This window comes from Martes martes, assembly GCF_963455335.1.
Source record: "Martes martes genome assembly, chromosome: 1".
Taxonomy (NCBI): domain Eukaryota; kingdom Metazoa; phylum Chordata; class Mammalia; order Carnivora; family Mustelidae; genus Martes; species Martes martes.
Window position 1 is genome coordinate 215,495,340 of NC_137888.1, and position 27,858 is coordinate 215,523,197.

General features: G+C 46.4%; 1 protein-coding gene across 1 annotated transcript in view; it reads right to left on the reverse strand.

Annotated features, from left to right (window-relative positions):
- Window positions 1–8,637: 8,637 nt before the first annotated feature.
- LOC308340889 (zinc finger protein 77-like) overlaps window positions 8,638–27,858 on the reverse strand; it is a 44,705-nt gene continuing 25,484 nt past the window's right edge. Inside the window, exon 4 of the mRNA XM_080800365.1 lies at window positions 8,638–9,567. Coding sequence (XP_080656491.1) covers window positions 9,369–9,567 — 199 coding nt within the window. The 3' untranslated portion in view covers window positions 8,638–9,368. The remainder of the gene's footprint in view (window positions 9,568–27,858) is intronic.

Consider the following 27,858-nt stretch of genomic DNA (forward strand, 5'->3'; position numbering starts at 1 on the left):
TGTACAGACTCGGAACCGCGGGGCTGTGGGATGCGAACTGCGCGCTGCTGCCTGCTTCCGTGGTTCGCCGGGGGTGCTGTGACGACTGTCCCACTCAGAAATGTAGTAGATACTTATACTTTGTTTAGTTTCATAAAAGTGGGTACCGTCCTTTAGACTGGGCCCCCACATCCATGAATGGACGCAGGCAGGCATCGGTGTCCGAGCAGTGAGGACAGAAGCAGGACAATGTTCCCACGCAGCCCAGAAGGCTGCCCCTTATAGAGCCCGCGTCGTTCCGATAAGGATCAAACACGAGCTTGTTGCTACATTTTTAAGGGATCTCCTCATGACCTGTACATCTCCAACTGACCCCGAAGCACCACAGTTAACATCCAACTGAGTGATAAGCACCAGCAAAATCTTACGAAAGCAGTTTTAGGAGTAGAAATTCCAAGAAGGCATCAGGATCTGAGACTCCCTGCCCGCCCCCTCCCCCTCCACTAAGCAGAAAACCACCAGCTTCCTGCAGCCGAGGCAGCGCTTTCTGCGCACGGATCCTGTCCCCGTGCTGATATGAAAGCACCTTTAGCACCAAACATTTCTCAAGAATTCTTTTTTTTAATTTTATTTGTTTATTTGACACAGAGAGAGAGAGATCATAAGTAGGCAGAGCAGCAGGCAGGGTGGGGGAGCAGGCTCCCCGCCGAGCAGAGAGCCCGATGTGGGACTCGATCCCAGGACCCTGAGACCATGACCCGAGCCGAAGGCAGACGCTTAACCCACTGAGCCACCCAGGTACCCCTCAAGAATTCTTTCTTGACCGTTGGCTCATGGCCCCACATCATTCTGGCACCTGACGTGGGGCTAGGCTTCTCACTGGACTTCGAGCCCTGGTGCAAACTTGGTGAGTTGCTCCCTCTTTTCTTTTACTTTCCTTCCGGGGGCTCTTCACAGAGTAAGGTCTTACGGAAACATGCAGTCCTCTATGGGGAGGAGAAAGCCCACCTTCTGGCTGGGAGCCAGCACCCTGCCTGGGAATGATAAGACCCAGAAACGATGCCCTCTCTGTATTCCTCATACAAAGTTGTCTGTCTTGAGCACAGGACAGCCACCTAAGCCACCAGGACTCCTCCAATCTTTTTTTTTTTTTTTTAATATTTTACTTATTTATTTGACAGAGAGATAGAGAGAGATCACAAGTAGGCAGAGAGGCAGGCAGAGAGAGAGGGGGAAGCAGGCTCCCCGCCGAGCAGAGAGCCCGACGGGGGGGCTCCATCCCAGGACGCTGGGATCATGACCTGAGCCGAAGGCAGAGGCTTTAACCCACTGAGCCACCCAGGCACCCCGACACATCCAATTTTAAGACTCCCGCATAAGCTGGTCTCCTCATTGGGCTCATGTGATCCCCTCCACATCTCGGGTCTAGCCACTTCTGGCCATGGGACCTCCACTGAGAGGCAGCGAAACCAGTACCGGGCTGACCGAAAACCCCACCGGGGGACGGTTTCCTAGGGAAGAACGCTGTAAGGACGGCCCGTGTTGGAGCACGGCTTGGACCATGTTGGGTCTCCTTCCTGTTTTCCATCAGTGCCCGCTACTGACTACTTCAATGACAACACTGGGTCATTTCCCCTTGGAAAACTTTTCTGGTTTTTCCCGTGGGTTCAAAATGGCAGGTTCTTGGCGGCTTTTCAGTTTGTTCAGGAGCCCCCATTTGGTAGAGTAGAATGCAACGGAGAAGCAGAGGGACACCAGCATCCCTCCCACAGGGCAAGGCAGTGTCCACACCGACTTCTTAGAGGGACGCCTCCGGTCCGTTTGTGACCAGGAAGCTCTGGGCGTACCTTGCTCGGGCCGCCACCGGGAACTCGGGGGTCTTCTTGATACCGGACCCTCTCTCGGTTCCCACAGAGCGCCCGTGGAACGCCTTTTAACCCGCGGGAAAGGCTCAGATTGCGAGGGCTGGTCGTCTGCAACACTGCAGGGCCCCGCGAGCGCCTGCTCGTCCGTCTGAGCAGAGGAGCTTAAGACGGGGGAGCGCTTTGGCTCTGCCCTCCGGGCTTTTAGGCGCCTCACCTCTGCTGCCCCTCCGGGCCCTCCCGCTCCAGGCCGCAGGACTGGCTCCACACCGGGCTGTGCCTCCGACTCCTTCCCTCGCCTTTGAGAAGCCTAGAGCACCCCTTCCTGGGCTGACATCCCCGAATTCCGCATTCCCCACTGGGGCCGCAGGTGAAAACTGACAACGGGGAGCACACTGATCGGCGCCGCTGTAAGTTTCTTAGTTTAATTAAGGTACACATGTCTGTAGAGTCATTGGTATTAGACAGAACACTCATTCTACCGAGGTTTACTAACACTCCTATAAGCTCACATCACCCCTGCTGCAATTAGTCAGTGGAAAGATGACTCGAAATCATGGGTAATTTCGTCCGTCACACAAAGTGTTCATGGGTGACTGTTAAGGTAGATTTCAAAGTCTTTGGTAACCTGAAACCTTGAAGTTTTGCCACATTAGATGTCAAATTGGGTTAAATTGACTGGATATCGGCCTTTTCCAAATAAGATAAAATACTAAAGCACTGATTATTCGAATGTAGGTTTGTATTTGGCTTCTTATCATAGAGAACCCGAGTGTACTCGGGTCTGCAAGTAAATACGCTTTGTGCTTGACTGAAAGAATGTACTATGGAAAATGCATGTTTTTATGAGACTGACGCACTGCCTACTGCGCTAAGAAGGCACTACAATGTGTTTTTAGAAATTAGGAAATGTGTTTATAAATTTGCCATCTACAGAATTCTGGTGTAACTGACTGCTTACAACTGGTTAGTTTTCACCAGAACTAAGGTTTCCAAGAGTCAAAATTCTAATACATGTAATTAAGCCTGTTGGAAATGATGAGGAAAACAACACTGTATGTAGGAAAGCAGATGTGTAGGAAAGGTATAGGAAACTGGAATCCATTTTACTGAGGGAAAAAGAAAGTAACTTGGTCCTAAAATGAGACTGGTTGTTTGGAGAGAAAATGCATAGGGCAAAATCCAATTGAAAAAGAAAGTTGTAGAAGGTTTGTGAAGGGAAAGCTTTGGAAAAGAATTTTAAATAGAGAAGATGTGGTCCATATATACAATGGAGTATGATGCCTCCATCAGAAAGGATGAACACCCAACTTTTGCATCAACATGGATGGGACTGGAGGAGATTATGCTGAGTGAGATAAGTCAAGCAGAGAGAGTCAATCATATGGTTCCACTTACTTGTGGAGCACAGGGAATAGCATGGAGGACAGAAGGAAGGGAAAAATGAAGCAGGGGGAATCGGAGGGGGAGACGAACCATGGCAGACTGTGGACTCCAAGAAACAAACTGAGGGTTTTAGAAAGGAGGGGGTGGGGGTTTGGGTGAGCCTGGTGGTGGGTACTGAGGAGGGCACGGATTGAGTGGAGCACTGGGTGTTCTCCATAAACAATGAACCTTGGGACACTGCATCAAAAACTAACAACGAGCTGTATGGTGACAAACGCAACATCATAAGAAATAAAAACAAAAGAAAGAATTTTATGTGTGGTCAGGACTAAGGTTGAAATGAATGGATATTGAAAGTAAAATGGTCTAGGGATGCCTGGGTGGTTCAGTGGGTTAAGCGACTGCCTTCTGCTCAGGTCACGATCCCAGGTCCTGGGATTGAATCTCACATCGGGACCCTCTCCCTGCAGTTCCCCTGCTTGTGTGCTCTCCCTCTCCCTCTCTCTGACAAATAAATAAAATCCTTAAAAAAAAAGGAATGAAAATTAGTAACATGGGACTGAATGAAATGAGGAAGATGATAAAATATTCCTTTATGAATAAATTGAAACATTCAATTTTCTCCCTGCCTGAGCCCTCCAGAACTCAGAAACACTCAGTATTATATTCTACTGTAGTCATTATATTATATATGATTTTGTTATAATGATTTGCATAAGTTCTATGAGAATCTGTGCGCTTTGCAACAGGACAGGCTTGGAAACACCGGTCATCTTACCACGGATATGTCATATTTGAGAGAGGCATGACCAGACAGCTTTCGGGAACTAAAATGGACTTTTTGAAGCCAGTCAAGCCCCTTGGAAATACTGGCCTGATGTTTTGCGGACAAGTTCCCAGCAGCCTTACCAGCTGAGCAAGGAGCGTGACTTCCCGGCAGGCACGGGAAACGTCGGGATACAGGGCTGGGCCCGGGAAGAGGGATTCACCTGCATCTGTAGGAATCGCAGGCAAGTCTGATGACAGGTATTTGGCTTCTGGCCTCAAGAGGCCATCGAAAGTTTACTCTAGAGATTCCTTATAAAAAGTTCCAGCAGGGGCACCTGGGTGGCTCAGTGGGTTAAGCCTCTGCCTTCGTCTCAGGTCGTGATCTCAGGGTCCTGGGATCGAGCCCCACATCGGGCTCTCTGCTCAGCGGGGACCCTGCTTCCCCTTCTCTCTCTGCCTGCGTCTCTGCCTACTTGTGATCTCTATCAAATAAATAAATAAAATCTTTTTTTAAAAAAGTTCCAGCAGTGCAAGTTTTTTAAAAAAACTCATATGGTCGGGGCGCCTGGGTGGCTCAGTCAGTGAAGCGTCTACCTTCAGCTTGGGTCATGACCCCAGGGTCCTGGGATCGAACCCAGCATCGGGTTCTCTGCTCCATGGGGAGTCTGCTTCTTCTGCCTGCCGCTCCCCCTGCTGGTGCTCTCTCTCTCTCTGTCAAATAAAATCTTTTTTAAAAAATCATTAAAAATGAAAACTTCCCTTTTCCCTAAAGTCCTGGACTTTATTTATTTGTTTTTTAAAGGTTTTATTTATTCATTTAACAGAGAGGGAGAGTACAAGCAGGGAGAGCAGCAGGCAGAGTGGGAGGGAGAAGCAGGCTCCCTGCCAAGCCAGAAGTCGGATGTGGGACTTGATCCCAGGACCCCGGGATCACGACCTGAGCCAAAGGCAGCTGCTTAAGGAACTAAGTCACCCAGGCATCCCTAAAGTCCTGGACTTTAAAGCTGGAAAGCCGGAGGACAGACTGCCTGAGGACAGACTGCCCCAATAGTTCCTGTGTAGACAGTCTCCATGCTTGCTACTCTGTAGGGATAAAAACAGGACCCCAGGGGCACAGGGTTCTTTCAACAGCGGGAACATGGGCAGGACTCCCCAACAAGTGCATAACTCAGCTGTCACCTTGACCAGTTCTGTGTGGCTGGCATGACCAAATCACAAGCAGAGGGCTTCTTAATGGTTTTATCCCTTAGCTGTGTTTGCCCCAGGAGCTGCCTCGATTGGTGTACAACCATGAGCCAAGCAAACTATAACTACCCTTAACCAAACCCCACACGCAGTCACCCACAAATTCGGAAAGTGGCCCCCCAAGAGCTAACGGCCTTGCATATCCCAACTGCAAGTCAAAGAGAAAGTCATTAGATTCCGAGGAAGACGAATGTTGTGTGGATTTCCAAGATGGTACCGCTACGGCATCCGAAGTTCTAGCAGACGCGTGCACTGTACCTATAGCGGGACTCATTTTCACAAGGGCACAACATCATGCAGCGCTACAGCACCAGCGTTCATGTTGGACTTGTGGCTTAGTTTCCCCTTTAATGGGTTTCTCTACTACAAGGCACAGACCGCATTATTTGTGCCAATACATGGCCCATAGGATACGTTACATCAATGCCGGCACATACAGAAATAGTATTTCTATTACTAAAAAGAATGTTTCTTGGTGGCCCATGGTAAATGTTACATGGGACTCTCGTGTCGTAAGAAGCCTTTCTCTTATTCTCAATCCATCAGAATCTTAACTGAGTATGCCAAGCCACAGATGGACTCATAACAATGGACGAGATCGTGTTCCATTGCTACGACCATCTCACATCTTTCTTCATCAGCAGGTTTAGAGAAGATGGCATATGGCACATGGAGGCCCTTGATACACACACAAATGAGGACTTAAAAGACTCTCAAAATAGCATTACATTATTAAACATTAACATTACCCAAATGCATAAAGCGATTCTACAAAATAGAATTTTGTACCTTCCTTCTACAAGGAAGAACATGTGGCATTGTTGAAGCTGTGCGTTGGGGCCTGGGTGCCTCAGTGGTTAAGCCTCTGCCTTTGGCTCAGGTCATGATCCCAGGGTCCTGGGACCGAGCCCTGCTTCTGCTCCCTGCTCAGCAGGGAGCCTGCTTCTCCCTCTTCCACACCCTCTGCTGTACTCCCTCTCTGGCTGGCTCTCTCCCTCTCTGTCAAATAAATAAAATCTTTTAAAAAATAAGTAAAGCTAGTGTATGTTGCATCTACATTCCAGATTATAACAAAATTATAACAAAAATATAACTTACAGATACGAATAATCAAATTGCTGCTCTTACAGACCCTACAGTGTCTCTTGCTCACCGGTTACATTGCTGGTCAGGAGGCGGACGACGCCTGCTCTAAAGGGTCTTCTTACCGCCCTTCCTGTTTTTATTCAACGTTAATCCTATATATATGTTGTCTCTTTCCCTTTGTTCTCTGCAAGGGTCAGATACCTGCAGGCAGCCCCCGACTCCTTTGCCAGCCGGCAGACCTTCTACTGGAAAGGAGATCGCACCCGTGTTTACTCTGCACTCTACAGCAGTGGCTTTCCCTAGTAGTAGGGACAGACAGTGACCAATTTTGACTCAGAGGTAGATGATATAGTTTTTGAATGCAGGTGAGGTTCGGTGGGGTGAGGTCCAGAGCTGACGGCCAAGGAAAGAATTCCTGAGATGCCTTTGGCGCAAAATGGTGGTTTATGAAAGCTCGGGGACAGGACCCGTGGGCAGACGGAGCTGCCTGGGGCTGCGAGGGGTGACTGATTCTACACTTGGGAGCTGGGGGCAAGGAAAAAGGGAGGTTTTCAAAAGAATTTCTGTAAGCTAAAGAGGGCCTATGAGATATTGGGGGCCTTGCCATGATCAAGTTAAGGTGGTTTTCCCCTCTAGTAAAGCATTAACATTAAGATGGTTGAGAGTTTCCTTCTAGAAGTTGGGTTATTGGTAAGAATGCTTTTTCCTTGTAAATCACTGAGACATTTGTAAACTGAGGGACACGCCTGTGCTGCAGGACGGTGATCTCTGTTAGTTAACCATTTGGTTTTCCTTCCGTTAGTTTCAGGGCTGCCGGAGTGCCTGAGGGACGTCACACAGATCCTCCCTGCGAAGGGGCTGGTTTCTGGGGTGTCGGCTTGTGCCTTGTTCTCAGCTCGCCTTCTGCTCCCTCACCAAAGGGACATCTCTATACCCCGTCGGCCTGAAGAAGTTACAAACGATGAGACCTTAACCCTTCAACAACCTTAAAGATTTAAGGACTGAAAATTGGTCAGGGGGGAAATGATGAGGGATAGAAGCAAAAAAGTGTTCACCTTCACCCAGGAGGCTGACCTAGAGCCTGCATCATTCTGATAAGGATCAAATACTCAGTGGGTGCCCCATTCTCATGTGATCTGGTAACTAACTGCCTGCACAACTCACCTAGAGTTAATACTGAACTGAGAATCTCGCAAAGTAGGTTTGAGTAGAAATTCAAAGAAGACATACACGATCTAACATTCCCTGAACACCACCCGCCCCCCCGCATCCTTAAGCACTAAGCATATAACTGATGTGATGTGGGGTCTGGGAGTGAAAGGGGAAGAAAGAATTCTTGAGACGTTTCTGGTGCAGAAAGGTGTTTTTATTAAAGCACAGAGATAGGACCCGTGGGCAGGAAGAGCTGCACTGAGATTTTCAGGAGTGACTGATTACGCACTTTATCTTTTTATTTTTAAAGATTTTATTTATTTATTTGAGAGAAAGAGCAGGCCGGAGAAGGGGCAGAGGGAGAAGCAGGCTCCACACTGAGCAGGGAGCCCGATGTGGGACTCGATTCCAGGACCCTGAGATCAGGACCTGAGCCAAAGGCAGACACTTAACCTGCTGAGCTCCCCAGGCGCCCTGATTATGTACTTTTTAGTTGGTGGGGTTTAGGGAGAGCGTAGGTCTCTAAGAAATTTGGAAGAAAGTCTTCCAGGATGTTGGGAGGCTAGCTGACGTTAAAGTAAGGTTATTTACTATGATCTAGTAAAACACGAGTTACAAGGCCCTTCAGATGTTCATCAGTGGGCTGTATGTTTGGAGGATGACTGCTAACATGTATGTTTTGAGGGGCGCAGGGGGGTCATACAGAGTAGAGATAAACTAAGTTTCCAAAGGGCTTTTCGTATGTTAGGACTTACAGGATCCTGGAGGTCTGACTAAAGTCAAGCTAAGACTGCTTTTTGCCTCTAGCAAAGCATCAACACTGGGGGTCTGGGGGGCTCCGTGGGTTAAGCCTCTGCCTTCAGCTCAGGTCGTGATCTCGGGGTCCTGGGTTCAAGCTCAGCATCAGGCTCTCGGCTCAGCAGGGAGTCTGCTTCTCCCTCTGCTCCTCTACTCATGCTCTCACTTTCTCAAATAAATAATTTTTTTAAGCATTAACCTGAAGGCAATTGTGAGTTCCTTGAGGAATGTCATACTCCGCCCGCCTCAGGTATTTCTGGATGGCTGCAGGGTGCAAGTGATGAAATTCTAGAACATAGGTGAGATTTGTTGGGGTGAGGTCTGGAGCCAATGATCAAGAAAGAATTCTTGAGACATCATTGGTGCAAAATGGTGATTTATTAAAGCACAGGGACAAGACCCATGGGCAGGAGGAGCTGCTGCCCCGGGGATGTGAGGGGTGGTCCATTATATACTTGTAAGTTGGGGAGGGGATTAGGGATGGTGTAAGTCTCTAAGGAGTTTTGGAAGCAAGGTTTCCAGGACCTTGAGGGGCTAGCTATTGTTTGGGGAAAAGGTTATTCATTACCAGTAACAAAACCTTCTCCTGAGACCCTTTAGATGTCTATCAGTGGGCCATATGCTTGGGAATGATTGTCAACACTATCTTGGAGGTTTAGAGATAAAGTTTCCAAAGGAATTGTTAATGTAGGCTTACTGGATCCTGGCTGGGGATAGGGGGTTGGTCAGGCTAGGACTGTCCTTTGCCCTTAGCAAAGCCTTAAGGGGTGGAGGTCACTCTGCCTGTTTTAAGGGCTTGTCAGTAGGTAAGGAAATTTAATAATTAGTCTTCTGCCGCTGTGTCCCACATCATTCCCCCCTGAACAATTTTTTTAAAAGATTTCATTTATTTATTTGGCAGAGAGAGATCACAAGTAGGCAGAGAGGCAGACAGAGAGAGAGGAAGGGCAGAAGGCTCCCTGACGAGCAGAGAGTCCAAAGAGGGGCTGGATCCCAGGATGCTGGGATCATGACCTGAGCCAAAAGCAGAGGCCTTAACCCACTGAGCCACCCAGGTGCCCCTCCCCCTGAACAATTTTGACCCTTAAATCTTTAAGGTAGTTGAAGGTGGAAGGTCTCATCTTCTGTAACTTCTTCCTGCTGAATAGGGGTGTAGAGTTGTCCCTGGCTACCCGGGTTAACATTGATCAGTCGAGGAATGTGTAGGGGAGTTACAAAAGACGTGTGGTAAGGATCATCTGTCGTCATGAAGTCATTCAGCAATGGAGTCTCGGCAGCAGGTAGAGAAACACTGAACAAGGCAACACATTAAGATTAATAAGGCGATAAGAATGAGAAGTCCAAAAAGGGGATTTTTAATTGTTGGCCATAGTCCTCCTTTAAACCAGGAACTTAACCAATCACCGAGAGAGAGAGAAGGATCCTGTAGAGCCTCAATCTGTGTATTGATATCTTTTATTAGTCCTGTGATATTTTTGTGATATTCTGGGATGTACACACAACATTCTGCTTTGATAATTGCACATGTGCCACTCTGTGCTGCTGTCCGGACATCTAAGGCCATCCTATTTTATAGGACTGCCTTGCACATCTGTGTGACTTTGATATTAAGTAAGGAGATGCTAATTAGTGAATCACTGAGTGCCTTTGCAGTATATTTATTAAAGGCTTCTACACGCCAAATGACATCCCCTAGTCCCACAGATGGAGCAAAAATGGATGTGAAGTGACCGTACCACTTGAAAACAGATCGTGCCCATCTTTGCTTTAAATTGGGGAGATTAGCTGCAGTAGTGATGGTTGTAGTAATGCGCCCATGAATCCAGACAAATCCTAAGGTGCAGCGACCTATCCACCCTGGAGGTAGCCAGGGCCACAGGTTAGATCCACATATCCAGTGGGTTCCGTTTGGAGCTGGCCATCTCATGCCAGGTTGCCTTACCCAATCAGTAGCAAACCAGTCAGTAGCCTGGAGTACTATTATTTGGGGACACATTTCTAATGATAGCCATCCTAGACGTCATGTGTTATTTGCCCAAGTATCATACGTATGATCTCTTTGTTCCCGGCATAAAACTGCCTTTTGACTGAGCTGCCCAGTAGTGGGTATGAGCCACAAATATGTATCCCAAATTTGATATATGCCATCCTCAGTGTAGCGATAAGGAGGGTTTTGTAGCTTAGGCCCTAGTTGCTGGGTATTAATTTGTGGGCTTGTAAGGTCAATTAGGATTTTCATAGTTTGAGAGTATGAAAAAGTTTGGTTATGTCCTGGTGAACTCCATGTTTCACTGATCATGGGCCAAGAAGAAACATCTTGATTGGTGATAGTTTTATCCTGGTACATAATGTCTCCATATATTATATCTGAAATATAATCCTGCAGAGAATACCAGTCAGTGCCCTATAAAGGGGAAACCCACCAGGGTACCCGGACGTACTTGACATAGGCAAAATTCCACATATCCAACAATCTGTTTGATTTTGTAGTTCAGCATAATGCTGTGCCCACTGTAGAAAGGAACTGTCAGTTAAGATAGGTGAAAGGAAGATAAAGAGGATATATACAACCTTCATTTTTGTTTGAAGAGAAGTTTGAGATCTTCTGTGGGCTCACAGGAGTTAAGAAGGCACGTTAATTTGCTCACTGGGTTCCTTTTCCTGCTTCTTTAGCTGTATGGTCTGCTAAATTGCTTCCTTTAGATTCTAAGGTCATATACTTTTAATGTCCTTTGATGTGAATCACTGCTACCTCCTTGGGCAGGTGTACAGGCTCAAGAAGGGTTATGATCTCAGGCCCATATTTGAATGGGGAGTTATGGCTTGACAGCAATCCCCTTTCCTTCCAAATAGCTCCATGGGCATGTAGTACCAGAAAGGCATATTTGGAGTCAGTATTAATGTGTATTTTTAAGACTTTGGCAATGGCAAAGTGCTAGTGAGCACTATGTCATACATAGCTTTTCTTATTCTTTTTATGAAAACTATTGTCATCAGTAAACCAACTGTCATTTATATTTTTAATAGGAGCATCTTAAATATGGCCAACTAGAGTAAACAAGATCAATAACCTCTGAACAGTTTTTCCCTATAGAGAAAGAAGCACCATGGTCAAGTTGAGGCATACAGGTAACTAGGTTTAAAGTTTGACAAGTTTTAAGTATTATTTCTGGCATATCTGTAAGTGTAGCCCAGTATTTAATAAGTCTGCCTCCCTCATCCATTGGTGGCCTTTGGTTTCTAAGACAAATCTGGACCTGATGTGAAGTCATTACAGTCAGGGACTGTCCCATAGTGAGCTTTGAGGCTCTTTCTACGAGGAGGGCTATTCTATGCTTAGCTAAAGCATTTGTTTGCAATTACACCTCAACAGAGGTGGCTTTTAGGATAAATATGACTAAGGGATGAAACCATTAAGAAGCCCTTCGAGTGGTCCAGCCTTAACAATATCTTGAATACAGAGGATCACTAGCAAGTGGGAGAAAACTTGTCAAGAGATAAGGGGAGTCCCACATGCATCATCCAATCCAATCATAAAGAAAGTGGGGTCATCCATTATCTCCGCAAGTCCATAGTTAATCCTATGGAGTGTAGTATGCTGGCTTTTAGGCAATTTCATTATTCCATCCACACACAAGGTGATAGTTAAGTTATACAATTGTTGGGGAATCAATCCCATTTTTCCAGTTGTTTAATCATGTGCCATGGGGTCTTGTTATTATCCCCACAGAATAAAAAGCAAGAAGTGTAAGGGCCTATTTAGCCAGAGCTATTTCATCTCGGTTAAACACTGATTTTGTTGTTTATGCAGTAAAACTTAAACTGACCCTGTCCCCCCCCCACCCCCCCAGGGGAACTTACTTAAAAGCAAGTCCGGGAAACCAGTAGAATGTGGTTGACCAGTCCCTGATAACAGAGCCCAAATACAGGGGCGGGTCAGGTCAGGTGGAAATAACAATAACAGAGCCGGAATGCAGTGATGAGTCGGACCAGGTGGAGACATCCAATCAGTGGGGTGCACATACTCTTTCCCTAGCTACCAAGGAGTGTGGGCCCCGCCTTTTGGGTGCCTTTTGGGCCAATTCTGACCAAGGTGATAGTCTAGTTCTAATAGCCACTAAGGGGTGAACTGTAATTCAGTTGGTCACCTGCGTGTGACCTAGCATGAGTGTGCAGCTTTCTCTGTGTGTTGCAATCTCTTTGGCCACCTGTGTGGCCAGGCTCAACCACATGGCCTTTGTGCTATAAAAGTTAGTCTGTGAGGCTGGAAGGGGTCGCCCTCTCTGTAAGAGGCGGCTCCGAATGGTAGGTTTGATTCTCGATGCTTGGCGCAAAATAAAGCTTGGCTTGACCTTTGCTTTGTATCAGTCTTGCTTCCTTTGATCACGGACCTATCATATGGGGGCTCCTCTGGGATCAAACGACGAGATCTGAGCCAGCAGCAGAATTTCTGGGAAAAGCCTCCAGAGGTAAGATCTTGAGATTTTATTCTGTGAGATCTGGTCTGTCTGTCTGGTTGAGGAGCTCCAGGGTATAGCCCACCGGGGAGAAGCTGGACACAGCATTGCTCCCCAGGGCTGGAGTGGATGCGGGGATGCCCCATCCTTCTTCTGGTAGATCGCCAGGGGGTTCAAGTCCCCCTAGGCGGTCAGGGGACCGAGAAAATCCCCACCAGCGAGTGTTTGTAGGGGACTGAGAAAATCCCCACTGGCCGGTGGGTCTGCGGTTGGCTTTGTCCTGTCTTTTCATTGTCTGTTGTGTTCCTTGTTTGTAGGGGACTGAGAAAATCCCCACCAGCGGCAGGTTCTGGGTAAGGGCCGCTGGGTCTGCGGTTTTCTTTGTCTTGTCTTTTTGTTGTCTGTTGTGTTGTTTGTTCTGTTTGAAGAAACAGGGCAAGGAGAGTGTAAGGGAATCTGACTTTCATCTCTCCATTCCTCCTAATAGATGTGGGGCTTACTCATTTCTTGTGTTAATGGCCATAACTGGAGCCAACTGTGGTTAGTCCAACTCGAGACAGAGACTTTAAGGAATATTCCCAAGCAGCTACTGAAACTCCCTTTGTTTCAGGGAAATTCCTTGCCTTCTCTGGCCTGAAGTGGACTTCCTAGCCCCTCCCCCTTGCTGGCAGGAAAGCATGGCATCTGCTCCTCTGTTGGAGCTGATGAGCTCTAAAACTGGGAACATTTTCTCTGCCTTCTGGTGGCACTTTGTTCTTCTGTCTCCCTGTTCTGTTTCTGCACCAACTTGGGTGCAGCCTGCATGACTGGCCTCTAGACCACCCTCGGTGCCTCCTACACCACGGCTCCTTCTCTTTTCACTGTCAGAAAACAAGAAGAGCACTCCCTGGACCTAATACCCTCCCACTCTGGACCTTCCCACCCGTGTCTCAGGTAAACATTCAAAGTGGAACGGGCCCAGGTGGAACGTAAATCAGTATTTGAACTAAGTTACGTTTGTTGGTTTAATTAGGATGAACATGTCTTTTGGGTTAGCAGCAGTAAATGTGAAACTTCAATCAAAGTTTATTGAGGGTCAAATAACCTCGTGTTATTTGCTGAAATCTGTTAGCAAAGAGTGGCTAAAACTGATGGTTAATTGTCTGTCTCAAAGTTTTAATGGGTGATTGTTAAAGTAGTTTTCAAAGTTTTTGGTAACCTGAAACTTTAAAGTTTTGCTTGGATGACACATGAAATTAAATTTCTTGGACATCTAGGTCTTAACCAAATGGGATAAAATGCTACAGCGCTGGTTGTTGGAACTAGGTTTGTGCTTTTGAAATCTGTTGGTAAACATGTTTTGTGCTTAACTGATTCATAAATCTGCCTTTTAAGAATTGTGTTGTAACAGTTCACAATTGGTTAATATTTAGTCTTCACTAGAGATTGAGACGTTTCTAAGAAAATGTAAATGGTTTTCTCTTTGCCTGCCCAGAATTGTAAATGAGATCTCTTTGACTCATAAGGCTTTTCCTTGATATGCTAAGTTAATCAGGAAGTACTACTAAACCACTGATAGACCTTGGGTTACATTTGGGTAAATGCTGTAACTACTCTAGAGGTTCTATACATTTCTTAAAGTTTGAATGTTTTGATAGGGTCATCACTTGATATTTAACCATATCTATTCTGAGCTCTTGTCATTTGTAATTGTTTTAATTCTCTTGTAAAATAAATTCCGCCTTAAAGGAAATTCATATGGGAGACTTTCAGGACAAATACAGATCTTTGATATGTTGAAATCCTGGAACTGAAGTGGTTAAGAATTTCCAGAAGTAAAGGCTGCATTCGGACTAAACCAGAATTAGCAACTAATGGGACTAGATGAACTGAAAGATTGTAATGTTGTGTCTCTTAATGTTTTGTCTTATTTTAAACATTACTGGTTCTGTAATGTTTGCTCTTCCAGACTAGGAAAACTATTTCTTAAGTTATCTGTAACTTACAGAGATGTAAAAGTATTCATTTGTAAACAAATCAAGGCATTCAACTTTTCTATCTGAACCCTCTGAATCTCAAAAGGTTTCAGCAAGTATTCTTTCTTCCATGGCAACCAGTCATTTGCATAAGTTCAATAAGAATCTGTTCTCCTTGTAACAGGACACCATTGGAAACACTGGTTATTTTACCAAGGCTTTGACTGGAATGTCATATTTGAAAAAGACTCAGATATGACCAGACAGCTTAAAGGAACTTAGGTTGACTTTGTAAAACCTGGAGCCGTAAAGCCCCTTGAAACTGTTGGCCTGATACCTTGCTTACAGAGTTCCCAGCGGCCTCACCAGGTGAGTAAAGACGGTCACTTCCTGGCAGATGTAGGAACCTCAGGAAGAGGAATTCACCCAAATCGACAGGTATTGCAGGCATGTCTGATGGCAAGTACATGGCTTGGCTTCTGGCCTGGAGAGGCTAATAAAGTTCAACCTAGAGATTCCTTATAAAAGTTCCAGCAAAGCAGATTCTAAAAGATCTGTATGATCACTCCCTGTTCTTGCTGAGCTTATGCAAGTAATTAGGCCAAGTTTAAATGAATTAGTCCTGATTTGGCTATCTCTGGAAATGAAGGTTATTTTAGAGAGAAAAAATTATGCTTTAATAACACACCTTTATGGATGTTAAATTCTAGATTTGGTTGTCCTTAAATGTTTGTTTACCTAAGCTAGACAACTTGAGGTAAACTTCAGAGAAGTTGCACAATAGCTCGTTTAGATGATCTTGCTTTTGCCAGTCAGTCAGCCCCAGATATAAGGAGGAAACTTCAGAAAGTTGAAGGATTTGAAGGGAAGAATGTGACAGAGTTAGTGGGACTAGTAGAAATAGCTGCTGAGGTCTATGAGTCATGCTTGTGGGTGACAAGAGCTCTCTTACAGACTCTGCAGGGAAAAGGGTATCGGGTGTCAGCAAAGAAAGCACAGCTTTGTCAGAGCCATGCCACTTTTTTAGGGTTTGATCTCCACGAGGGAGACGGTGGGCCACTGCAGGCTGTGGATACCGCGGTTTGCGGAGAGTGCCTGACCTCTCTACGAACTGACTAAGGGAGGACTCACTATGGTAGAGTGGACAGCTGAGGCAGAAGGAGCATTTCAGGAATTACAAACAGCCTTACTGAGTGCCCCAGCATTTGTCATCCCAGATGTTACCAAGCCCTTCCACTTGTATGTGGATGAAAAGGCAGGGGTGGCCAAAGGAGTTTTGACTCAGACTCTGGGGCCTTGGCAAAGGCCAGTAGTCTATCTTAGCAAAAAACTAGATCCAGTAGCAGCTGGGTTCCCCCCTTGCCTCTGCATAATTGCTGCCACGGCCCTCCTGGTCAAGGATGCAAGTAAATTGAGTTTGGGTCAAAATCTCATCTTGACCACCACTCACGCTTATCGAGGGCCTTCTCCGACTCCACCAGACCGGTGGATGACAAACGCCCGAGTGAGGGGGTATCAGGCCCTCCTCCTCAATGAACCAAAAGTGACTTTCCAGCCCCCGGTGGTGCTAAATCCAGCCATGTTGCTACCAGAGGAGCTGGCTGACCACCCACACGACTGCGGGGAGGTCCTAACCCAGGTGGCAGGAATAAGGCCGGATCTCAGAGACACTCCCCTCCCAGATGCGGAGATGACTCTGTTCACAGACGGGAGTAGCTACATGGTCGATGGAAAGAGGTATGCGGGGGCTGCGGTGGTTTCTCCTGAGCAGGAACTCTGGACGGCGGCTCTGCCACACGGAACCTCGGCGCAAAAAAACGGAGCTGATTGCATTCACCAAGGCACTGCAGATGGCCAAGGGTAAGACCGCCAACATCTATACGGACAGCAGGTATGCCTTTGCTACTCTCCATATACATGGGGCTATTTATAAAGAAAGGGGCCTATTAACAGCAAAAGGAAACCAATTAGCAGATCGAGCCGTGAAGCAAGCAGCCCAAGAAACAGCACAAGAGCTGGTCACACTCCCAGCTCCAGTTCTACCAGAAAAAACAGATTATTCAGAGGAAGATTTAAGATATTTACAGAAATGGACTAAATTAGACTATAAAGGGGGCTGGGCTAACACTAGAACAGGAAATTTAATTCTTCCTCGAAGTCTAAAAAAAAAAATTAGTAAGCCAAATACATCAGGGCATTCAAGCGCAAGCTTAAGGAGCTTATGGGCAAGCAGTTCCAGGTTTCTAAATTAGGGCGTATGGCTCAGGATGTGGTTGATAGATGTGCTCAATGTCAGGTGGTAAATGCGGGAGGAACTAGAATGGGAAGAGGGAAAAGAGAAAGAGGTAAGGAACCAGGAATTTATTGGGAAATGGATTTTACAGAGATGAAACCGGGAAAATATGGATGTGGATACCTTTTCAGGCTGGGTAGAGGCTTTTTCCACCAAACATGAGACGTCAGGAGCGGTAGCCGGAAAGCTACTAGAAGAAATAATTCCTAGGTTTGGGCTGCCTCTCGTGATCGGGTCAGACAATGGCCCTACACTTGTGAGTTCAGTCTTGCAGGCATTGGCCAAGGCCGGGAACACTAGTTGGAGGCTACATTGTGCCTACTGGCCCCAGAGTTCCGGGCAAGTAGAGAGAATGAAACGGACTCTTAAAGAGACCTTGGCAGAGCTAATTCTGGAGACTGGCAATGGATGGGTGGATCTCCTTCCTTTCGCCCTCCTCGGGGCGCAGTGTACACCCTGCTTAAACAAGGTGACCCCATTTGAAATAATGTTCAGGAGACCCCCCCCCCCCGCTCTACCTTCAGCTACAAGAGGTTGCCCTAGCAGAAATGACTGATCAGTCTGCACTCCAGTCACTGCAGGCATTGCTGTCTGTCTTGGAAGGAACCATCCGAACTGCCCACACTGGGACGGAGACGGAGGTGGAGCCACATCCTTGCCAACCCGGGGGCTTGGTTTGGATGAGCCACCGCCAAATGGTAGGCTTGGAGCCTTGCTGGAAGGGACCGTTTGCTGTCATCCCGACCACCCCCACCGTGGTGGAAGTTAACAGCGTTGGGGCCTGGATTCACGCAGGTCCCATCAAGCGAGCCAAGGAAGAGGACGCCCCCCAGGGATGGATGCCGCTACTGTTGAACCCCGCCAATCGTGGACTAAAGCTAAGACTCAAAAACAATGAGTTCATTGAATTCATTATTGCTCCTATTGGTAAAGTATAGGTGGGAAATATAGACAATTGCAAAATAAAGGAGGGCTTGACATACTATCTCTAGAAAAGGGGGGCTCTGCGTAGCCCAAGAAGAGGAATGCTGTTTCTGGGTAAATCACACTGGAGTCATTAAAGACAGTGTGGCAGAATTGGCTGAAAAGTCAAGGATTTGACTAATCTCCAAAGAAAAGGGGGGAATGTAAGGGCCTATTTAGCCAGAGCGATTCCATCCAGTTAAACAGTGATTTTGTTGTTTATGCAGTAAAACTTAAACTGACCCTCCCCCCCTCCAGGGAACTTACTTAAAAGCAAGTCCGGGAAACAAGTAAAATACGGTTGACAAGTCCCTGATAACAGAGCCCAAATACAAGGGCGAGGCAGGTCAGGCGGAGATAACAGCCCGAATGCACGGATGACTCGGCTCAGGTGGAGACATCCAATCAGTGGGACACGCATTCTCTCTCCCTAGCTACCAAGGAATGTGGCCCCCGCCTTTTGGGCGCCTTTTGGGCCAATTCTGACCAAGGTGACAGGCTAGTTCAAATAGCTACTATAGGGTGAATTGTAACTCAATTGGCCAGCTGTGTGTGACCTAGCATGAGTGTGCAGCTTTGTGTGTGTTGCAATCTCATTGGCCACCTGTGTGGCCAGGCTCAACCACATGGCCTTTGCTCTATAAAAGTTAGTCTGTGAGGCTGGAAGGGGTCCCCCTCTCTGTAAGAGGTGGCTCCGAATGGTCGGTTTCATTCTTGATGCTTGGCGTGAAATAAAGGTTGGCTTGACCTTTGCTTTGTATCAGTCTTGCTTCTTTGATCACGGACCTATCATTGGGGGACCTTTCAGGCAGAGAGGCAGGCAGACAGAGAGGGGGAAGCAGGGCTCGATACCAGAACCCTGAGATCCTGACCTGAGCCAAAGGCAGAGGCTTAACTCACTGAGCCAACCAGGATCCCCTTCTGCACCAAAGACGTCTCAAGAATTCTTTCTTGGCTGTGGGCTTCGAATCCTAACAGTGTCCTTCCAACATCATTATGTAAAGTCCCACCACCTGCTCTTATGGAACTTCCTGGTATTCCTGGGTACTTGTTCTGCCATGTAAATTTTAGAGAGATTTTGTAAAGCACCAAAAACCCCTACTGGCATTTTGCTGAAATTTAATGAAAACTATACATCTGTTTGTTTAGAACTGATAACATGGTGATGAAGTTCTAGAATCTGGGTGAGGTTAGGCAGGGCGAGGTCCGGAGCTGACGGCTAAGAAAGAATTCTTAAGTCTCTGGTGCAAAAAGGTGGTTCATTAAAGCACGGGGACAGAACCCATGGGAAGGAAGAGCTGCTGCCCCGGGGATGTGAGGGGTGCTCCCTTAGATACTTGTAGGTTGGGGAGGGGATTAGGGATGGCGTAAGTCTCTAAGGAGTTTTGGAAGCAAGGTTTCCAGGACCTTGAGGGGCTAGCTGTTGTCTGGGGAAAAGGTTATTCATTACCAGTAATAAAACCTTCTCCTGAGACCCTTTAGATGTCTATCAGTGGGCCATATGCTTGGGAATGATTGTCAACACTATCTTGGAGGTTTAGAGATAAAGTTTCCAAAGGAGTTGTTAAGGTTGACTTACAGGATCCTGGTTGGGGGTAGGGGGTCCGTCAGGCTAGGATTGCCCTTTGCCCTTAGCAAAGCCTTAAGGTGGGGGTAGCTGAGTCCCTAGAGGAGAGTCACTCTGCTTGTTTTAAGGGCTTGTCAGTAGGTAAGGAAATTTAATGATTTTTCTTCTGTCTCTATTTCCCACATCAATGGCCGCACCGAGTTCTCTTTTCTAAGAGCATTATTCATGTTTCTCTCTCTCTCTCTCTCTCTCTGTCTCTTTTTCAGCTGGCTTTGATGTCAGGCATGATGATGTGGGAAACAAAGGCAGGAGAGAAATTATTACGTTTCCTTACTACCTGCAGCCCCTGGACAAGTCCTTGACACAGGCAGAGTGACATTCCTCTCGGGACTCAACAGCCTCGATGTTGACACTTTGCTCAGGCCAAAAGGCAATCTTAGCCCGATCTCCAGGATCCTGTAAGTCTACCTCAACATATAAAATTTCCTTTGGAAACTTCCTTTATTTCTACTCCCCAAAATACATGCTGGCAATCATCCCCCAAGCATCTGACCCACCACCAATATGCATATGAAAGGTCTCATGACTCAGGTTTTATTAGCAAGAAATGACCCTTTCCCAGCAACAGCTAGCCCCCTCAAGGTCCTGGAAACCTTGCCCTCCAAATTTCTTTGAGAATTACGCTCTCCCTAACCCCCTCCCTTGAAACTATATAATGGACCCCTCCCCATGGCCCCAGTGCAGCTCCTGCCCAAGTGTCCTGTTCCCTGTGTTTTAATAGAACCACCTTATTGCACCAAAGACATCTCAAGAATTCCTTCTTGGCTGTTGGCTTCAAACTCCACCACCTTTCCTATATCTTCTGGTGACCATGAAGGGACTGTGAGTCTTTTCATCTGGACTCTGAGCCTTGGTGCAAACTTGGCGAGTACTTTCTCTCCTCTTCCCTACGTTCATTCCAGGGGATCTTCGAGAGGCACGATCTTCCTGGAACACGTCCGTATGGGCTGCTCAGGCTGCGGTCCTCTAGCCTGTGGCTACCCCACAGGGAGGAGAAAGCCTGCCTTTTGCCTGAAGTTAGAACCTGGCTGAATGGTAATAAGATCCTGGCACTCTCTTTATTCCTGTCCTTATACAAAGTTGTTTGTCTTGGGCACGCGACAGCCACCTAAGTCACCAGGTTGGCGGGTAATCTTGACTCCCGTGTGAGGTTTCCTCCTGATTGGTTTAATGTGATCCCCTTCACAGCCCTGGTGTGGCCACATCTGGACATGGGATGCCCCTGGGAGCTGGCCCAAACCAGTACCTGATTGACTGAAAACCCAACCAGGATATTTCCCACGGAAGTTTACTGTGAAGACATTCCTGTGTTGGAATGTCGCTTAGACCATGACGGATTTCTGTCTTTACTATTGTCCATCAACATCCTCTGCCAACTACCTACATTAAAACTTAAACTTAAATTAAAATTGGGTCATTTCCCCTTTAACACTTTTCTAGTGTTCTCCAGGGGTGAAAAATGGCAGGGCAATAACACAACTTCAGGGTACGGGACAGCACCACAGTATTTCAGCCCATTTACCAAGCACCCATCTGTAGTCTAGGATGTGGCGGGGAAATGGAGAGACCTCGGCATCCCTCCTACAGGGTCTTTTATGACAGGAATGCCTTCTCGGTAAGGCAGGATGGTGATCAATAGTGACTTTTCGTTGGAGGGACACCTCTGGTTGCTATTGACACATGGAACATCTGCCATAGCCTGCACGGGTGCCCCCCGGGAGACACGGGGGAGTTTTTGGTAATTTGTAAATTGGTAATTTTGGGTAAAGGACTTTCTCTACTTCCCCAGGAGCATGGCCTCAGTAGGCTTCTTCTTCAGTCCCCAAGGACTGTCCCTTGGGATGCCTTTTTAACCACTGGAAACAATTCGGATTGCAAAATTTAGGAAAGGATTGGTCTGTAACACTGCTGGCCACAGTGGGATCTGTCAGCTAGATCTCTTCTGCAGGAAACAGGGCAGAATGTGTTTGACCGAATGTGTCTGCACAAACTCCCTCCCGACATATGGGATGATAATGACCTAAACCAGCCTCCCCCAAACAAACCCAGGTTCCTGGAGGAAACCCGGGCCGTCCCCAGCAAAGGGGACACTGACTCACTCTCTCTTACTGTTCCTTCTCCCAATAGATGTGGGGGCTTCTCCCTCACTCATTTCCTGGGCTAGTGGCTACAACTGGAGCCTGCTGGTTTGCCTACCTCAGGGAAGGGACTTTAAGGACTATTCCCAAGCAGCTGCTGAAACTCCCTTTGTTTCAGGGGAAATTCCTTGTCTTCTCCAGCCCGACTTGGACTGCCTACCTCCGTAACCCCCCTTGTTGGCGGGAAAACATGGCGTCTGCTCCTCTGTTGGGGATGATGAGCTCAAAAACGGGGAACCCTTTCTCTGCCTTCTGGCGGCACTGGGCCTCTTCTGCCTTCCCCTCCCCCTCCTCCGGTTTCTGAACCACTTGGTGTGTGGCCTGCATAACTGGCTTTGGTACCATCCTTGGTGCCCCAGGAGTGGCTCCTTCTTCCCTTGCTGCCAAGGGACACCTAACACCACCCACTCCAGATTTCCCCAGCACTGTCTCAGGTAAAAATTAATAATGGGGAGGATCCAGGTGGAACATAATTCAATATTTAAACCAAGTTACGTTTGTTGGTTTAACTTATGTCTTTAAAGTTACCAGCCATACATGTGAAACTTTTATTCTATTGAGGTTTGCGGAGGGTCAGATAAGGTCATATTATCTCTGTTTCAAGATGTTAGCAAAAAGATGACTAAAACGATGGTTAGTTATCCATCTCGTCCAAGTTTTCCTGGATAATTTTTAAGATAGCTTTCAAAGTCTTGGTAGCCTGAAGGTTTAAAGTTTTGCTTGGATGATAAATGGGACTGAATTCGTTGGAGTTCTAGGCCTTTTCCAAACAGGATATGGTGCTAAAGCACGGGTTACTCCATGCAGGTTTGCGCTTTTGACTTCTTACTGTAACGAAACTGTAAGGGCCCACTTAGCCAGAGCGACTCCATTGTTAGGTCGGATTTAATACTAAAACGTGTTTAACTAGTAGGCCTGCTTAGCCAGAGCAACTCCATATTGCCGAGGTAGCCATATTGTTGTTTACATCCACGGATTTCATTCCAGGAATAAACGCCCCAGTAGTTCCTGGTATCGATTCCGGGAGCAAATGCCCTAACAATAGAAGCCATGTACCTTGAGGTCTGCGGTTCTGCTCTATAGAACCAGCCTGTGAGATTGGGACCGGGCAGCTCTCTTCAGTCTGACTTCTAATGCTTGGCAAAGAACAAAGCTTTGCATAACTTTCACTTTGTCTCAGTCTCGTTCCCCTGGCCAGTCAGTCTGACTTCTAATGCTTGGCATAAAATAAAGCTTTGCATAACTTTCACTTTGTCTCAGTCTCATTCCTTTGATAACAGACCCCAGCATCCATCTCGGTTAAACAGCCATTTTGTTGTTTGTGCAGTAAACTTAAACTAACCTCCCCCCCCCCCCCCCGCCCCGAGAAACTTACTTAGAAGCAAGACCGGGAAACCAGTAAAATGTGGTCAGCTAGTTCCTGATAACAGAGCCCAGAATACAAGGATGAGTCAGGCCAGATGGAGACATCTAATCAGTAAAAGTACTATTTGTAACAGTTCCTGGTATGAAATAATCTTAAGTAACAAGTCACCAGACCAGATGGAACTAGTCAATCAGCAAGAAACACACAAACCCGGTGGGTTGAAATAACAAAATATGGGTTGCGGTTTTACCCAATAAAAGGTAGCCTGTAAGATTGGGAGGGGTCACTCTCTTTACAGGTGGCCCTGACCGGTCTGTCGATTTCTTTTTTTTAAGATTTTATTTATTTATTTGACAGAGAGAGAGAGATCACAAGTAGGCAGAGAGGCAGACAGAGAGAGAGGAGAGGGGGAAGCAAACTCCCCGCTGAGCAGGGAGCCCGATGTGGGCCTTGATCCCAGGACCCTGAGACCATGACTTGAGCCGAAGGCAGAGGCTTAACCCACTGAGCCACCCAGGCGCCCCGGTCAGTCGATTCTTGATGCTTGGCACAAATAAAGCTTTGCTTAACCTTTGCTTTGTATCAGTCTCACTCCTTTGATAACGGACCCCTATCTAAACTAAGAATATTTGTGTCTGTTAGCAAAAGGGCTTTGTGCTCCACTGGTTCATGAAACTGCCGTCTAAAGAATTCTGGTGTAACAGTTTGCGACTGGTTACTACTTAGCACTGGAGACCAAGGCCTTTCTAAGAGTGAAAAATTCTGCTGAATGTGATTGATGAAAATAAGAAAAACAACTCTGTATGTGTAAGATAGATAGAAGGAGTGGGAATGCATTTTTGTCGAAGGCTAAAGAAGGAATTTTTGTCCTAAAGCACACTGGTTGTTTGGAGGAATGGCTTGGGACAAAATCTGAATGCAAATGAGACTTGTAGAAGGTTTGCGATGGGAAAACTTTGGGAAAGATTTTTATGTGTGGTCAGGATGGACCAAGATGGAGATGAATGGAATGTGAGGTACAGGGTATAAGACACAAAAGTCTGCTTTCTCCCAGTTAAAAAGACAAGTTTTCTTGAACTGTGGGTCTGCTCTTGATAAGAAATGTAAACAGTTGTTTTCTCTTTGTCTACCCAGAAAACCCAGTTTCTATGTTTTGCCTTATCAGGTCCTTGATGATCCATAATCCTTTTTAGGTCCCAGTGGCTTTAAAGCTTTCGAAGGTTTAAGCAAACTTCCCCAAGATTTACATTGTAAATGAGTTTCATTGACTAGTTAGACTTTTTTGTTTGCTATGTTACTTTCTGGTATAAGGTCATCATTGATGTGGGAAACAAAGGCAGAAGAAAAATTATTAAATTTCCTTACTACGTTACACTATCCCTAACCCCCTCCCAACTTAAACATGTTACAGGATTTTCTTCTTCATCGGTGGGTGTCCTTGGTTCTCAGTCATGCTGCTCCGAAGAATGAAGAGGCAGACCAGACAGAACGGTGGGAAGCAAAGCAAGGGGTTTGTTGTTGTTATTGTTTTGGGTTTTATTTATCTGACAGAGAGCACAGGCAGGCAGAGTGTCAGGGAGAGGGAGAAGCAGGCTCCCTGCGAAGCAGACAGCCACACAAGGGCCTCAATTCAAGGACCCTGGGAGCATGACCTAAGGGGAAGGCAGCTGTTTATATCAGCTGAGCCACCCAGGCACCAAGCCAGTACGTTTATTAAGTGAGAGCACAAAACTCCCGAGGAGGGAGGGGAATCAAGAAGGTTGCCACTGTTAAAGCCTCTGCCTTCGGCTCAGGCCATGATATCAGGGTCCTGGGATCGAGCCCTGCATCAGGCTCTCTATTCAGTAAGGAGCCTGCTTCCTCCTCTCTCTCTGCCTGCCTCTCTGCCTATTTCTGATCTCTGTCTGTCAAATAAGTAAATAAAGTCTTTAAAAATATATATATATATAAATATAAATAATGGGGGGCACCTGGGTGGCTCAGTTATTCAGCGTCTGCCTTTGGCTCAGGTCATGATCCCAGGTTCCTGGGATCAAGCCCCACATCGGGCTTCATGCTCCGTGGGAAAACTGTCTCCTTCTCTGACTCCCCCACCCGAACCCCAGTTGTGCTCCCTCTCTCTCTGAGTCTCTGTCAAATAACTAAATAAAACATTAATAAATATTATCTATACAATGGGCCACTCCTCGTGACCTAGGACAGCTCCTTCTGCGCCTGGGTCCTGTCCCCATGCTTTATTAATAAAACCACCTTTTTGCAGCAAAGACATCACAATAATTCTTCCTTGGCCATTGGCTTCGAACCCTAATGTTCTTTCCTACACCTATCATCACTTGATATTCTGATTATTATTTTTATTAACATATAATGTATTATTATATACATATAATGTATACAATATATTTCATAGCACTCACCACAGCACATACCCAACCCAATGTCCATAACCCAGACACCCTAACCCTACTCCCCAACCCACAGCAACCTTCTGATTATCGAAGTGTTACGTGTCACAGAAATAACTAAATTTCCTTGTCAAATGCATCATAATGAACTCTCATATCAGATCATTAAAATGTCCATTTTTGAGGTTTTTTTCATTGTTCTTATTGTCTTGCAAAATGAGTTTCATCTTCAAGGAGGTTCAAAGGACTTTTAGGACAAATACAGGTGTTCAATATCTTTAAGATCATAACACTAAAATGGTAAGAATTTCCAGAACTAGCTAAAAAAAAGGTGCATTCAAATTAAACAAGACTAAGTAACAGGAGACTAGCTGAAGTAGAAAGATGATTATACTTTTGTGACTCTTGTTTGAAACATTTCTGCTTCTCTACTGTTTGCTCTTCCAGATTAAAGGAACTTTCTCTTATGATATCTGTAACTTACAGTTGTTACAGAATGGGATAAAGAAATGGGATAGAAATGGGATAAAGAAATGGGATAAAGTATTGATTTGTGAACAAATTGAAGCATTCAACTTGCACTTTTCTAGGAAAATGGGATCATCTTTTTCAGTTCCCAAGATGTCTCCCTGGGAACAGTTGGGATTGCAAAATTTAGGAAGAGACAGAGCTCCTGCACCACTGCATGGCCTCCGTATGATTACCTGATTACTAACCAAGTTGATGAACTCCCTCCTGATACACTGGATAATAATGACCTCAGTAGGCCTCCTCCTGGGAAGTCCAGGTTGCTGGAGGAAACATAAGGCACCCCTGAAGAGGGGCATGCTGATCCTCTCCCACTGTTCCTCCTCCGAATAGATGTGGGAGCTTCTCCCTCATTCATTTCCCAGGTTAATGACCACAGTTGGAGCCAACTGTGGGAGGTCTAGCTCAGGACAGTGACTCAGGGAAATTCCACCAGCTACTGGAACTCCCTTCGTTTCAAGAAGTTCCCTGCCTTCTCCACTCCAACACGGACTGCCTATTTCCACACTGGTGGGAAAACACGGTGTCTGGTCATCCGAGCTGATGAGGGTTAGCACCAGCAATCCTCATTCTCTGGCCTCTGGCGGCACCGCACCTCTTCTGCCTCCCCCTTCCCCTGTTTGTACACCAGCTTGAGCGTGGACTGCAAAACTGGTTCCCGTACCACGCTCAGTGCCTCCAGCACCACTGGCTCCTACTTCCATCCTTGCTCCCGAGGAGCAAAGAGCACCCACCTGGACTCAGCACCGCCCACTTCAGGTGCCCCAGGTAAAAACACTGACAATGGGGAATAGAGTGATTTTTAAGTGGACCCAGGTGGAACTTTTATTCTACCAAGACTGACTGAAGGTCAAATAAGCTCGTGATTTCTGTTGCCGTTTGTTCGCCAAAAGATGACTTAGGGGCCGCTGGGTGGCTCGGTGGCTTGAGTACCTGACTTGATTTTGGCTCAGGTTATGATCTCAGGGTTTACCCCAACTCCCTGAAATTCAAAAAGTCTCAGTAAGTATTCTTTCTTCAAGGGCAATTATAATCATTTGCATAAATTCAGTAAGAATCTGTTCAACTGATAACAGGACACCATTAGAAACATCGGTTATGTTACCGAGGCGTTGCCTGGAATGTTGCCTGGAATGTCGTATTTGACAGATGCATGCATAGACTCAGACATGACCAGACAGCTTTAAGGAACCGAGGCTGACTTTATCACACATGGAGCCATAAGGCCCCTTGGGAATGTTGGCCCGATACCCCGCTTACAGAGCTCCCAGGGGTCCCCTCCTGGCAGGTGCAGGAACCTCGGGATACTGTGGGGACCTTGAGATGAGGAATTCACACAAATCTACACGTATTTGCAGGCATGTCTGATGGCAAGTACCTGGCCTGGCTTCTGGCATAAAAGGATACTAAAACTTCAACCTAGAGATTCCCTATAAAAGTTCCAGCAAAGTGGATTCTAAAAGACCTATATGGCCAATCACCATTCTTACTGAGCGTATTTAAATAATCAGGTCAAATCTGTTAAAACTGGACTTGTTTTGCAAGGGAGTTAGTCTTGATTTGGCTAATCATCAATCTGGAAATAAGGCCGATTTTAGAGTCAAGAAAAACTGTTTCAATAACACACCTTTACCGATGTTAAATTCTAGTTGTCTCCGAATGCTTGTTATTTGCCTAAGCTAGAGAACTTGAGATGAATTTAAGAAAAAACCCACAACAGCTCATGAAGAGACTCTCTTCTTGTTATGCTGTGAGGGTAATACCAGTACCCGAGTGACACATGGTTGTTTGGACAGCTGGAAATCGGAATGGGCCCCCAACAATCGTGTAACTCAAGGAACACCATGACC